Source organism: Aspergillus stella-maris, assembly GCF_047715825.1.
Source record: "Aspergillus stella-maris strain CBS 113639 unplaced genomic scaffold BDV14scaffold_31, whole genome shotgun sequence".
NCBI lineage: Eukaryota > Fungi > Ascomycota > Eurotiomycetes > Eurotiales > Aspergillaceae > Aspergillus > Aspergillus stella-maris.
This window is the reverse complement of record NW_027396825.1, coordinates 199,674-212,991: the sequence shown is the minus strand read 5'-3', so window position 1 is coordinate 212,991 and position 13,318 is coordinate 199,674. Positions and strand designations below refer to the sequence as shown.

Sequence of the window (13,318 nt, the reverse complement as noted above, 5' to 3'; positions counted from 1 at the left end):
GGTAGAGGCAGCACAATAACATGTTCTGAAAGCAAGAAAATCAAACTGCAGCACAACAAGCCAAAAAATGCAGTTCCTAGCGGTGGCAGGCACGAGACCCTGGAGTCCCTGATCAAGGGACTGGACCCTCAGGGACAGACCCTGCTGCTGACCCTGAGGACGCGTACTACTCTTCTAAGACCCCCCATCTGCTGATAGCCACTGGGAATCTGTATAATTTCCGTATTACAATACAGATTCATTTGCCCCAGGCCCACCCTGTTACTTGGACTCCTTTATCCCAACCTTCTCTCTTCTCTCTTCTTTCTCCTTTGATCTTCTCCCTTTTCCTCTCCCTGCCTCTTCTTTTCCCTCATTCTCTCCCCCAGTCGGCTACGTATGCGTACCGTCAGTCACTCGTTGTCCTCCATTATTTATTCCTAAGCCTCTTCTTGCTTTCTTTCCAGGAAGAGCCGACTCCTCGACATCTTGAAAGATCTTCGTGATCAACCGTTGATTTACCGATCGTCCATTCTCGACATTCGTTCTCCAATTTTCTGTTCTCTCGTACAATGAAATTCTCTCTCGCCCTCGCTGGTGCGCTCGCGAGCACTGCCCTGGCGGCCGACCTGCCCGAGATCGTCAGCAAGGTAAGATGAACCCATAAAACTAGAGCGCACGGCCGCCGTTCCTGGCCGTTCCTGAGTCTGACAGCTGCTGACATTGCCCCCAGGGTAACAAATTCTTCTACTCCAACAATGGCACCGAGTTCTTCATCCGTGGTGTCGCCTACCAGCAGGAGTACTCCGCCAACGGTTCGACTACTTCCAACGCCAAGTACACCGACCCTCTGGCCGATGACTCCAACTGCGAGCGTGACATTCCTTACCTGAAGGAGCTCCGCACCAATGTCATCCGTACCTACGCTGTAAACCCCGACAAGAGCCACGACCGCTGTATGGGTCTCTTGGCTGATGCTGGCATTTACCTGATCACCGATCTGTCTTCTCCCTCCGAGTCCATCAACCGTGCGGACCCTCAGTGGAACGTCGACCTGTACAACCGTTACACCGGCGTCATCGATGCTTTTGCCAACTACACCAATGTTATCGGTTTCTTCGCCGGTAACGAGGTCTCCAACAACAACACCAACACCAACTCGATTGCGTTCGTCAAGGCCGCTGTTCGTGACATGAAGGCTTACATCAAGAAGAACCACCGTGAATCTCTTGTCGTCGGTTACGCCACTGATGACAATGCCGAACTCCGTGAGGACCTCAAGGACTACCTGATCTGCGGTGACGAGGAGAGCCGTATCGACATGTTCGGTTACAACATCTACGAATGGTGCGGTGACTCTACTTTCGCTTCTTCCGGTTACAAGGCCCGTACCGAGGAGTTCAAGGACTACCCTATCCCTGCCTTCTTCTCCGAGTACGGCTGCATTGAGCCCAAGCCCCGCAAGTTCTCCGATGTCCCTGTCCTCTTCAGTGACAAGATGAACGACGTCTGGAGCGGTGGTGTCGTCTACATGTACTTCCAGGAGGCCAACGACTACGGTCTTGTTTCCGTTGACGGCGACGATGTCAGCACCAAGGACGACTTCTCCTACCTCTCTTCTCAAATGCAAAAGGTCACCGCCACCGGTGTCAACAGTGCTAGCTACAGTGCCTCTAACACCGCTGTCCCCACCTGCCCCTCCGTCGGCAAATCCTGGGAAGCTAACTCCAAGCTGCCCCCCTCGCCCAACTCCCAGCTCTGCTCTTGCATGGAGGACACACTCACCTGCAAGGTCAAGGACGACGTTGACGAGGAGGAGTACGGCGAGATCTTCGGCTACATCTGCGGTCTCGAGGACGGCAAGTACTGCGCCGGCCAGCAGGCCGACGCCGTCAAGGGCAAGTACGGCGCCTACAGCGTCTGCACCACCAAGCAGCAGCTCTCGTTCGTCATGACCCAGTACTACAAGGCCCAGAACAGCAATGACGCCTGCGACTTTGACGGCCGCGGTGAGACCACCGAGGCCTCTGACTCCAGCGACTCTTGCTCTTCTCTCCTTGACGAGGCTGGCACCGACGGCACCGGCAACGTCACCACCCCCGACGGCGGTGTTGGCGGTGACGCCTCTGGCTCTGGCTCTGGCTCCTCTGGCGGCAGCGAGACATCTGACGGTGCCGCTGGCAACGGACCCCGCCCCATGGCTGTCTTTGTTGGCAACTGGCAGATGGGCGCTTACATCCTGACCAGCATCATCGCTGGTGCTGGTATGCTTTTGCTGTAGAGTAAGATGAAGTGGTGTGCGTTGTTTGATTTTGAATTATTTCCACGATTATGTTCGAGTATATAAATAGTCAATTTCATGTCGAGCTTCTGTTATATATATTTATTCTTTTTCACTTCTAGAGATATCTTTCGAATGCAACCCTTACTTTCCTTATCTTACCATGTTCCAATGTTGTGAATAATCTTCCATTAGATATCTTCAACCATCTTCTATAACTTGTATATACTTTTCTCTATCATCATACCATGCATCATGAACCAACCGGGTATCACGCCGAAACGCAGCAGCAAATCACGACAACCAAAGAACGAAACAACCAAGTAATGCAATGCAGCCAACTCGCCGGGCTTGAGAATTTGGTCTCAATGCTCAGACGGAAAACCGAATCAAGCACCTGCTCTTCAAACCTTCCGGTCAATCGGAAACCTCCTCTCCACAAACCGCTGCATATCAATCCCCCACTTCGCAATAACGAAGACCAAGAACGCCCCGAAGAGCGTGAATCCCGTTGCTGCAAAGAAACAAGTCAAGTCAGCGCTGCTCCCCCACACAAACAACCCTATATGCAGCATGTAGGAGAATACGTAGGCAGGCAAAAACTCACAAATCGTAAAAGTCCACCCCACCCCAATCCTCTCAATAAGCGGAACAACAAGCGCGCTCGCCCCCGCACTAAATATATACTGGATGATGTATTTTCCCGATATAACCTCCGCCCTGTGTCTTGGAGAAGCCTCAGCCGCATACGTATTCAACCCGTTAAAGGAGCCCATTAACCCTGTTCCGCCTACGAAACCGGCTATTATGGGGACGGCCATCCCGCCGACTTCTTGGTCGAGTGTCCAGCTGTAGATTAGCGTTGCGCCGGGGAGAACGAGCGAGAGCATGATTAGGCCGCTGTTTAGACGGTCTTGCGGGAGGCGGAAGCCCCGGCGGACAATGTATTTTTTGACGGCGCGGTCACTCAATCGTCCGCCGAGGATGGAACCGAAGAGGAATCCTGCGCCGGGGGCGAGGTAGAAGAGGCCGGAGACAAGCGCAGAGGTCAAATGGAAGCGCGGGTTGAAGATTGTCCTCGCTGACGAGAGCAGGGCGTAGAGGTATGTTGCTAGTAACCCGCATGTTAAGTGCGAGAGGAAGATATTCGGGTAAAGCCACATTCTGAAGACGTGGACGGGGTTGAAGATGCGCAGGGCGTAGCCGATTGTGATCTTCTTCCTTTGCAACTTCTTGGTGGCGCTGGGAGAGACTTCTTGTTCTTGTTGCACTTCTGGGACGAATATGAGTGAGAGGATCAGCCCGAATCCGGCCATGGCGGTTTGCAGCCAGTAGATGTAGCGCCAGCTGGCGAAGGTGACGATTACGCCGCCGATGCAGGGGCCTGTATATTTTGTTAATAATTTGATTGAAGTATGAGGGGGTAAAGTCGGGTAGAGTTAGATCATACCAATAGCAGGCCCCGTAACAGAGCCCAACATGAAGAAGCCCACTGCTGTTCCTCGAACTTCCTTTAGAACACACCAGGTTAGCCCTAGGTTTCTTCCCACACCACTCCAGTCCACCCGCATATAGTCCAAGGAAAAGAAAAAAAAGAATGAAAAGAAGACCAACCGGCTCAAAAATATCCGCCAACACAGTTTGCCCCGAAACCATAAAACTCGTGCCCGTCCACCCGCCCAAAATCCTAAACGCCGTAAACATACCCATACTCTTACTCGCTGCTGTACCAATAGAACAACCGACAAGCACCGCAACAGCAATATTATAACTTATTCTCCTCCCCAACAATATCGTCAAGGGACCCCAAAGCAGACTCGAAAACCCCATCGCAAGCAAAACGCCCGCATTCGTGATATTCAGTGTTTCGGACGTCGTATTGAATTCAACTGCTATCTCTGGTGTCGCGGGGAGGAGAGATGTCGAACTAAATGTCACGGCGAGCGTCATCCACGAGACGACGAAGAGGATGATGGATTTGCGCCATTTGGGGAGGGAGAAGCCGGGGTGGTATGATGTTGCTGTTTGTATCTTTGTAACTTTTTCTTGCGGGGTGTTGCAATCGTCGATTGCTTCTTGTGGTTGTGGCGTTGATGTTCCTGAGGAACTTGGTGATGGTGTGTTATCTGTATCTGGTGTATCCGCGTCTGTGTCGGCCGACGCACTACCAGCAACGGGCTGCTTTTCAAGGTCGCGATCCATAACGACCATTCTCAACTGTATTTCAGAATTGGAGAAATGGATATCGAATTTGGGGAGAGCATTATTTATAAAGTGATTGGGCATTCTTGCTGCGATAGCGGATTCTTATCCGATCGGCATGCCGGTTGCGTCGCCGAAGTATCTCATTATTCGTGTTGGAGACTGGGGTTCGGAATGTGGTTTCCATGCCGAGGGTCGGTGGGGGGTGCCGATGATCTAGTACTTTCGACGTATTAGTATGTCTAAGAGTTTACAGATGTAGTTTAGAACAAGGATATTATTTGGGTAAATACATGTTTACCATAAGAATAAACAGTGCTTTCCGCAACCCTAAGCAAGCCTCCTCAAAAACCGTCCATTCAACCCTCCTAAAACTCGCCCAAACAAGATAGATAGCATCAAGATGAGAATTAACTAAATTCATGCCCCGAATACAAATTCTCCGCCTCATCCATAAAGCTCTCGACGGGGTACAAAAGGCCAAGATCCATATCGCTCTGCGCGAGAAAGTCCTGCATAGTGGGTTCCATGAATGCCATTGCTGTTGTGAATGTGAAGCCCGTCTGGTCTTGTGGTTGGGCTTGGTCTTGGTTATGAGCGTCGTTCTGGGCTGTGGTTTGGGGTTGCCCGTAGGTTTGGGATTGGGGGGTTTGGGGGTAGCTGTGGCTATGAGAGTAGGACTGCGTCGTGGGGGTAGTATAGTGCGGGAGGAAGCTGGGTAGAGGAGCTTGAGAGGCTGGCGTCGGCGTTGTATGCGCGAGGCGCGGTCTCGGCAAGGGTGTAGACATTGAAGATGTCCCCGCGGGCGCGGGTGCCGTAATTGCTGGTTGATGAAGAGTTGGGGCAGTGGAGGCTCCGGTCTCAGCTCCTCGATGATGACTAGGACCATCGCCCTCACGCTCACGTTCACCCTCGCCCTCGTCGTCTCCGACTTCATCCCCACTCCCATGTCCCAGATTCCTGCCCCTCCGCTTCTTATACTGCTCCAAACAACCCCTAACCATCCTCAAATTCCCCAAAAACTCACTCGCGCTCAGATTCCCATTCTCACTCATCCCCCTCAACACCTCTAAACCGGTCTCAAAAGCCCCTAAATCCGCTTGACTCCCCACGGGCACAGATACAAAACTCGACATTGCAAGCACTAAACTTGCGGAAAAGAGATAATGCGCGTGGAAGTACCCGAATACAGGCAGCGAACCGTTTATCCACCTTGTTAGGATGAGACTGTGGCTGTGCCGGGCTGCGTGGATGCAGGCTTCACTTAGGGTTAGGAGGGGTTGGGTTGTTGTTTTGTCAAGGGAGGTTGAGGTGTTGGTGGTGGATTCGCTGAGTTTGAGCAGATGGAGGAGGGTTGGGCGGGTTGTTAGAACCACACACTTTCCCATCTGTCAGCCATAGCTATCCCGTATATTGAAAAGTAGGAGAATGGAGAACGGGTTGACAAACCTGATTAAACGCCAAATGAATACTAGTAACATGCTTAGCATTCATCTCGGGATCATCAACATTCAACCTCAAATGCCGCGGCAACGTATCAACCCATTCCTTCAAACACCTCAACAACTTCTGAACCCTCTGTAAAAAAGTCTCATTATACCGTCGTCTACTATAAACCTTCGCAGTCGTCTCGCCCACAATCCTCGCAAGATTAATATTCGCCCTTATGAACTCTGCGTCCGTGAACTGCTCTTCGTATTCGGCCTTTGGTTCAATGGCAGCTGGCATATCGAGGTGGATGTCGTCGTCTAGGATTTGGGACGGCAGCCCCATTTTAGACGCCCACATGCGATCAAAAATGTATATCGTCCACCAGATTCTGACGCGGTGTTGCCGCTCGACGGGATCGATTACTTGAGACTCCGGGATGTTGTGGTTCAGCCCTATGCAGAGGCCCAATCGCATTGCTGAGCCGATGAGGACGTAGGCTGAGTGGCGCCGGTTGAGATAGTAGGAGTATAACGACTACCATGCTGTTAGCACTCGCTTTTCTTTGAAACCATGGATAGACTAAGAACATACCAAAAGAAGCAACGTCTCCAAATGCGTAATACTCGTCCTCTCAGGCAAAACCTGCACAAGACTCAAACTCCTCGCAAAGTAACTCGTCCCCGGAACGCGCGAGCCCACACCAGGCTCCGTGCGCATACTATAAGCCTCACCAAACGCAAACAGCGCAAAGAATTTACACTGATTAGTCGTATCCTCAAAGTCCGCCGTACGATAAATCTCCTCTAGCTTCTCCATCGTCGCCTTTCGCAACAGGACATGATAAACGCACGTAATCTGGCGAATTGCAATCTTTACCAATAGTCTAGCCTGCTGTAGACTCGGCCACCGGATTTCGCCGGCGTTTGCGAGTGCGATGTTTTCTTCTTTGACATATTGCGTGCGCCGGATGTGCGCTGTGCTGGATGTACCTGTCAGGAATTGGCGAAAGCGCGTTGCAAAGGCCGTGCAGGCTGCCTCGCCGACGAAGATTGGGGGGGCCGACGGGTCGTAGCGCTGAAACCAGGCTCTGTCGTCGAGAAGCGGGTTGCGGACGGATGTGTTGCTTGTGCTTTCGGGGGTCTCTGATATTGTTTCTTCAACGGTTCGAGGGTCTGGACCCTCTGCTACTGCCGCTGCTGCTGCTGCAGGATGGCGCTGGGGTTGAACATGGGGATGCTCTCCATTGGTACTTGGTGAGGGTTGCTCGGGCGTGTTTGCCGAGGATGGAGGTAGTGACTGCGATTGCGCCTTTAGGCGCTGGTTCTCGGACAAGAGTTGTTCGAGGTAGCTGCCATACGTTAGCTCACACTCTACTAGACAAGAGACATAGATAGTGGGAGCAGATACCTCTCGCTGACCTTAATCTGACGATCGCGCGACGGATACTGACAGTCATCGGCGCAGCCAACCTGGCGGCATTTAGTACAGGGTTGGTCGCCGGAGCACTTGATTTTATGGGAATGACATCGTTCGCATCTATTTAACGTTAGTTAATGCCAGTTCTCTAAGATTCAATTGGGTTGTTCTGGAAAGAAAGCCGGCAACGCACGCAATAATCTTCTTCCTCTTCAACGCCTCGCCAGGAGAATCGGCAGCCCGATTATGTCTCTTGCGATTCATCTATAATCCAGCAGGAATGCGCTAGAGACCGGAAATATCCCTGAGGCTATAGGGCTGACAGCCTGACACCGAAGGAATGCAGTGTGACGTGCAGAGGAGAGGTTCGGCGAAGTGGCGCGCTCGGCATTTTGAAATTTGGCCGAGCCCCAAAAAGGCTATGAAGCTTGCCCGACGGCTATTGAATGGTCTAGAACTGGGTCTACGCAGGGAAAAGTCCACTTGAGTGACTTGACTGATAATTATCTGTTATCTACATGATTGAATTTGACTACATTTACACACATGGATTGGCCAGGGTTGCAGTAGCTCACTTGAGTCCGCTGTGGTATATGAAGTTGAGTTGGCCGTGACCAGAACTATCTGCCACCATAATCTGGTTAGCGATGAAACATGACTTGGCAGATGGATAGGAAGATATGGCCGTAAAAGTGATCCCTCCCCACATTAAACCGTAACCTCAATAATTGTCCTCGTCTCCTTGCTGATAGATGTGCCGCATCCGGGTCGGATCTTTCCGCATCTGCTGCCCGGACCCCGTGAAGCCCACTGCAGAGGGTCAGTAACATTCAGTGGATAAAGTGACGGATGACATACCTCTCGCATTAACCCCCTCTCCAGTTCTAAACATGCTGTCCTTCCGACCGATCTTGGTCTTGCTGGCAAAATCCTTCCACTTGTTCTTACCCGCCTCAAGCTCCTTGTTCGCCTTGACCTTCCGCGCCGCTTTGCTTGGTCGCGCAGGTCCATCGGTAGCCTTGCTGGGCTCTTTGCGCGCCTGGTTGGCCAAAGCGGGATTGATATCTGCAGCCGCGGAGATGACGCTCGCGTGGGGCGGTTGAGGAGCTGGGGAATTTGAAGAACTGCCTGGGCTTCCATCAGCCTTGCGTTTCCGCGAGTCACTGTTTTGAATGGGTTTGAGGTCTTTTGCAGTTAGAGATTCCACCGTCTGATACGACTTGAACGAGACAATGTAGACGGGGTTGCTGGAGGAGCCGGTGATGGATGTGATGCGGGCTGGGTAGAAGGAGTTGTCGCCGGAGACCCAGCGGGCGAGGACGTGCTCGTTTACGGAGAACGACTGCGGAGGAGCGGTGTAGTGTTCATCGGCTTGCTCGAACGTCGGACGATAACTCGGTTTCGATGCATAGTCGTCTCTGGCTTTCGGTTTTGCTGGGGCAGCGGAGGGTTGGGGAGTGGCAGGTTTGAGTTCGGCGATTGATGTTTCAGTGAGGTTTATGAGTTCTTCCAGCTCAGCTTGAAGACTTTGCAATTCCGTGTTATCTGGGTCTACCTGCAAACTTGATTGAATGGTTTCAAGCTGGGAAGTCAGATAAGACTGTGATGCTGTTGGTCGAGGGACTCACCTGAAGCTTGAACTCCTTGACCTCGGCCTCCAGGGCCGTGACGTCTGTCATGATGCTGTGAGGATAAGGGAAGATGAGATGAGCTTGAGTGGGTCTGGTAGCTGCAAGACCGTTGTGTTCTCCGATGCGCACAAGACTACTAACACTAGGGAGTTGATGCGGGAGAGTCTGACATTTGCGGCGGTTGGCGGATATTGCACGTGACCTTCACTACGCCACACGTCACGCTGCAGAAGACATGGCTAGAACGTACGAAGAATGTTGGATTCTCAAACTTTACGGGGTTTGACATGTTTTTTGTGACACGTTGCCTACAAAAGATGCCGTTCTTCCGCCGAGTCCAAATCCCGAGTTTAGGAGAATACGAAGCAGCTGCCTCCCTGAGGGATGACGAACAGATGAGCAAGGTCCTCCAGCCACGCTCCGGATGGGGTGACACTGGCCCGTCTCCGTTCTACGGAAGCAGACCTCCCGACTCGATTGAAGGATTGCGAGATCGATGACTCAGAGCTGGCAGACCAACGCTGATACGATCATCGAATGAGATGGAGTTGCTGAACCAGGGATCACAGCTGCAAACATGGAAAACCATACAAACAGGACGGAGTTACGGAGTGAGGACGTTTCGACTCGAATGCCAGATGGCCAGACCCAATGAGCTGACAGCGTGGATTCCCCGTGCTGTTGAAGGAGTCCATGATTTCCCGCCCTTTCTTAGCGGTTTTGGCTGGCTCAGGCCACCATGATTGGCGGTAGACTATTCATACTGCGGGTGAGCCAATACGGGATCCTGCCGGCATCCGAGGTTGGAGACTGATAAGAGTGATCGTGGAGGACAATTACGATGGGGCAGCGTATTGTGTAGAGCTGCATAGAGTATTGAAGAGGGTGATGTGTGAGAGTGAACCTGCGACAACGGAGTGAGGCTGAAGCGGGATATTCTTAGCAGCTTCAGGGTCGGAGGAGGGTCGGAGGCTGTAGCAACTAGGGGAGTCCAAAGGAAGCAGGAAAGAAGAAAGTCGCAGAATCGATCATCCTGCCTGATTTCTAAGCACCACCGCCGGTTTTGCAGCTCTAAAAGCAGCAGTGGATGTCAAGCTTTGTGATTGGTCAATTTCTGCTCAGCCCGACCAAAACGTGCAACAACGGCTGCCGCCCTAGAGGCCGCCACACCCCGTGACTGGCATCCAGCGTCCCCTCCTCTCTGCTCTCGCCTTCATCGCCTCCACGCTCCTCAGGCTTCCTCATCTTGCAATATCCGCCTGGAAAGTGGCCCTTCATCTTGCTACACTGCTCAACCAACCACTGTGGCTGCCTGCTGCGCTAGTCTCATACCGAATCTCTTGCCTGACTTCTTCCAGCCCCTCCCAGCTGTTTCATCATCTTACCTCTATCTCTCGGGTAATTTTGATAAAACATTCAACCTGTCATTATCTTCTTCACTTACAAATCATACATCGATTTTTCACCTCGAATTGCTTCACTTCTGTCTTGATTACTGCTTCATCATCTGCCAATACATACTCGAATTCGTTCGACTGGATTCATTGAAAATAGCACCAATTCGGTCTTGTCGTTAGCACAGCAAACGGGCGATAAGCCCGAGCTGACGAGCGATTTGAGTATCCTTTGACACTCGAAACCTGATCACGAACACATTTTCAAATCCCCTGCCTTCCCGATTACGTTTCCTCGATCATCCGCAATGGCCGACTTCAACAGCTTATATCAGAACGGCCTTTACCTCTCGCCCAACGAGCAGGATCTTCTTCTAGCCGCTCTTTCCTCCAACAACCCCAACTCGCAGAAGCAGCCGGACGGACAGAAGCAGAAGCCTGGATCGAATCCTAATGATACTCCCGGTCAGGCGTCTGTCGGGAGCTTCAATACCTCGCCAGCGTTCGACGGCAACCATCAGTTCGACAACGTCAACTACGATGAAAGTCCCTTCCTCGACTTCAACCCTGAACTCGAATGGGACTTTCCTGGCTCCGAGGAGAACTTGATTGGTGACATTCCTGAAAGTGCACACTCGGAGGACTACGAGGTTGGTGAGAAACGGTCTTCAGAGGGCAGTAGCGATGTGTCTGGAAAGAAGCGAAGGGAAAGTGACGATAAGAGCGACGATAAGGCGTCAAAGAAGCCAGGAAGAAAGCCTTTGACGTCAGAACCGACTTCGGTATGTATAGACGATTATCGGTGTGGGGCGATCACTGATTATTTGTAGAAACGCAAGGCACAGAACCGTGCAGCTCAACGGGCTTTCCGCGAGCGCAAGGAGAGGCACTTGAAGGATTTGGAGACCAAAGTTGACGAGCTGCAAAAGGCTTCTGATGATGCTAACCAGGAGAACGGGCTGCTCAAAGCTCAGGTGGAGCGTCTCCAGGTCGAACTTCGAGAGTACCGCAAGCGTCTCTCTTGGGTTACTCAAGGGAACGCGCTCTCTGCTATTAACTCATACCCTGGCAACACCAACCGCATGTCTGGACTCAACAACAACGAATTCATGTTCGACTTCCCCAAGTTCGGCGATCTTCCCGGTGTTCGCATCTTCGACGGCAACCGAGCCAAGAATAACCAAAACAAGCCAAAGCAGGACATTCCTGGTGTATTAAGACAGCCTTCACAGCCTTCACAGCAGACAGCCAACGGCAGGACTTCCAGCACCACTTCCCCCAAGGAGGCTCCTCAGCGCAAGTCTACCACTGCTTCTCCGATTACCACGAATGGAAACCAATCTCACAAATACAACTACAACTATCAGCGCCAGTCCGGTCAAGGACACGATACGTCCAACTCCGACTCTCCCTCTTCGTCCTCTGACTCTCACCAATTCCTCTCTTCGAGTGGCACCTCCCCGGAGCCCAGCGTACAGTCTCCTGACAACAAGCCCAAGGATTCGCATGATGGTCACGCTTGCAGCATTGATGGCGAACAGTCATTCTGCGCGCAACTTGGCTTGGCTTGCGGAAACATCAATAACCCCGTCCCAGCTGTTCGACACCGCAGTGAAAGCGCCTCGAATACACCAAATGAACCTACCCCCGCAGAAAACGTGCCCGGATTCGACTTTATGGCCCAGCAAAATGGCGGTCAGTTTGACCCGTTGCTGTTTGGCGACTGGCGCGAGCCTCAAGACGCAGTCCTTTCCCAGGACTTTAACACGTTCTTCGACGACGCGTTTCCGTTGCCTGATCTCGGTAGCCCGTCTCACAATCTCAGCGAAGCTAGCATACACCAGCAACAACCCAAGAAGAGTATTCTCGAACAGATGGAGAGCAAGATGGACGAAGAGGTTGTGCCTGGAGAGGACAAGACCAAGATGCTGTCGTGCACCAAGATCTGGTATGGTCACTTCCCACCGTTTGCTGCCTCTATAATACTGACTTTCCGTGTTTTAGGGACCGCCTGCAATCCATGGAGAAGTTCCGCAACGGCGAAATCGACGTCGACAACCTGTGCTCAGAGCTGCGCACCAAGGCTCGCTGCTCCGAGGGTGGTGTAGTCGTGAATCAATCGGACGTGGATGATATCATTGGCCGAGTGTGACCGATCTCGACAACATGCAAATTGACTCATCTGCGCTTCTATACAAATACCTACGATATGATACCTCGATGACATTTGGAGTAAAGGGATATGATACATTATAGCTTTCTTTCTATGGGACGCACAACGCAGCCACTCTTGGTGCAAATTGACGATTTATGGATTTCTCTTTATTTCCTTTCTACATTCTCTCGTTTTCTACCATCGTTGCAAGGCAAGGCGAATGGGCGGTAACACGTGCAATTGAGCCGAACGTCTGTACATCAAGATCGCATGTCGATTTGATTCGAACCTTGTCTTCGATTCGAACGACACTGACCAGAACTATACGGGAGGAAAGCCCTCATTCTTCTTCCATTACGGGGAACCCGGAGTATTCGGAATCGGATTCGGACATGGACTCGCACAACTGGAAAATCATCACTTCAAGCAGGAAGGCGCCTCTGCGGTTGCGTTCGTTACAATCATTTATATTGATTGACTTATATCCTTTGGTGCTTTGAGATTCGGATCGGCTTAGGCATAACATAATGATCTAGTATGCTTGTATCTATTTATTGTAGTATGCTTATTGCCTTCTAGTGCTTGTATATTTCAACTACAATTATATGATGAACTTTGAACAAGTAAGTAATTAAATATGAAGTTCTCGACTCCCACTATCAAGTGATAGACTCGGCCACTCAGTAGTCGTACGTTAGAATCAAGGTACTTGTTCTTCTGCGGCACATGAACCAAACAAGTGTAAATTCATCAATTACTAAGACATAACTACACCTCGAACCCTGAAATCACACCATCACATCGAAAGGACCAACCAAACCATAGACAA

At 51.4% G+C, this 13,318-nt stretch overlaps 5 protein-coding genes across 5 annotated transcripts; 2 read left to right on the top strand and 3 right to left on the bottom strand.

The window, feature by feature from the left end:
- The first annotated feature begins 318 nt into the window (after nt 1-318).
- BDV14DRAFT_174511 (glycoside hydrolase family 72 protein) lies at nt 319-2,438 on the top strand. The gene is made up of 2 exons (XM_073768907.1): nt 319-629; nt 713-2,438. The coding sequence occupies exons 1-2, from the start codon at nt 552-554 to the stop codon at nt 2,258-2,260; spliced, it is 1,626 nt and encodes a 541-aa protein (XP_073627619.1). The 5' UTR covers nt 319-551; the 3' UTR covers nt 2,261-2,438.
- On the bottom strand, nt 2,439-4,488 carry BDV14DRAFT_174506 (putative MFS transporter). The gene is made up of 4 exons (XM_073768906.1): nt 3,875-4,488; nt 3,711-3,771; nt 2,868-3,644; nt 2,439-2,774 (listed from the first exon to the last, which is right to left on the bottom strand). The coding sequence occupies exons 1-4, from the start codon at nt 4,469-4,471 to the stop codon at nt 2,665-2,667; spliced, it is 1,545 nt and encodes a 514-aa protein (XP_073627618.1). The 5' UTR covers nt 4,472-4,488; the 3' UTR covers nt 2,439-2,664.
- A 259-nt stretch (nt 4,489-4,747) lies between these two features.
- On the bottom strand, nt 4,748-7,753 carry BDV14DRAFT_74157 (transcription factor domain-containing protein). The gene is made up of 5 exons (XM_073777416.1): nt 7,503-7,753; nt 7,301-7,429; nt 6,485-7,241; nt 5,912-6,427; nt 4,748-5,841 (listed from the first exon to the last, which is right to left on the bottom strand). Exons 1-5 carry the CDS (start codon nt 7,571-7,573, stop codon nt 4,873-4,875), a joined length of 2,442 nt encoding a protein of 813 aa, XP_073627617.1. The 5' UTR covers nt 7,574-7,753; the 3' UTR covers nt 4,748-4,872.
- Nucleotides 7,754-7,798: 45 nt separating this feature from the next.
- BDV14DRAFT_174498 (uncharacterized protein) lies at nt 7,799-9,188 on the bottom strand. Its single transcript, XM_073768905.1, has 3 exons — nt 8,938-9,188; nt 8,168-8,891; nt 7,799-8,119 (listed from the first exon to the last, which is right to left on the bottom strand). Exons 1-3 carry the CDS (start codon nt 8,986-8,988, stop codon nt 8,031-8,033), a joined length of 864 nt encoding a protein of 287 aa, XP_073627616.1. The 5' UTR covers nt 8,989-9,188; the 3' UTR covers nt 7,799-8,030.
- A 962-nt stretch (nt 9,189-10,150) lies between these two features.
- yap1 (putative bZIP transcription factor AP-1/Yap1) lies at nt 10,151-13,143 on the top strand. The gene is made up of 3 exons (XM_073768904.1): nt 10,151-11,116; nt 11,165-12,282; nt 12,339-13,143. The coding sequence occupies exons 1-3, from the start codon at nt 10,643-10,645 to the stop codon at nt 12,484-12,486; spliced, it is 1,740 nt and encodes a 579-aa protein (XP_073627615.1). The 5' UTR covers nt 10,151-10,642; the 3' UTR covers nt 12,487-13,143.
- Nucleotides 13,144-13,318: the final 175 nt, after the last annotated feature.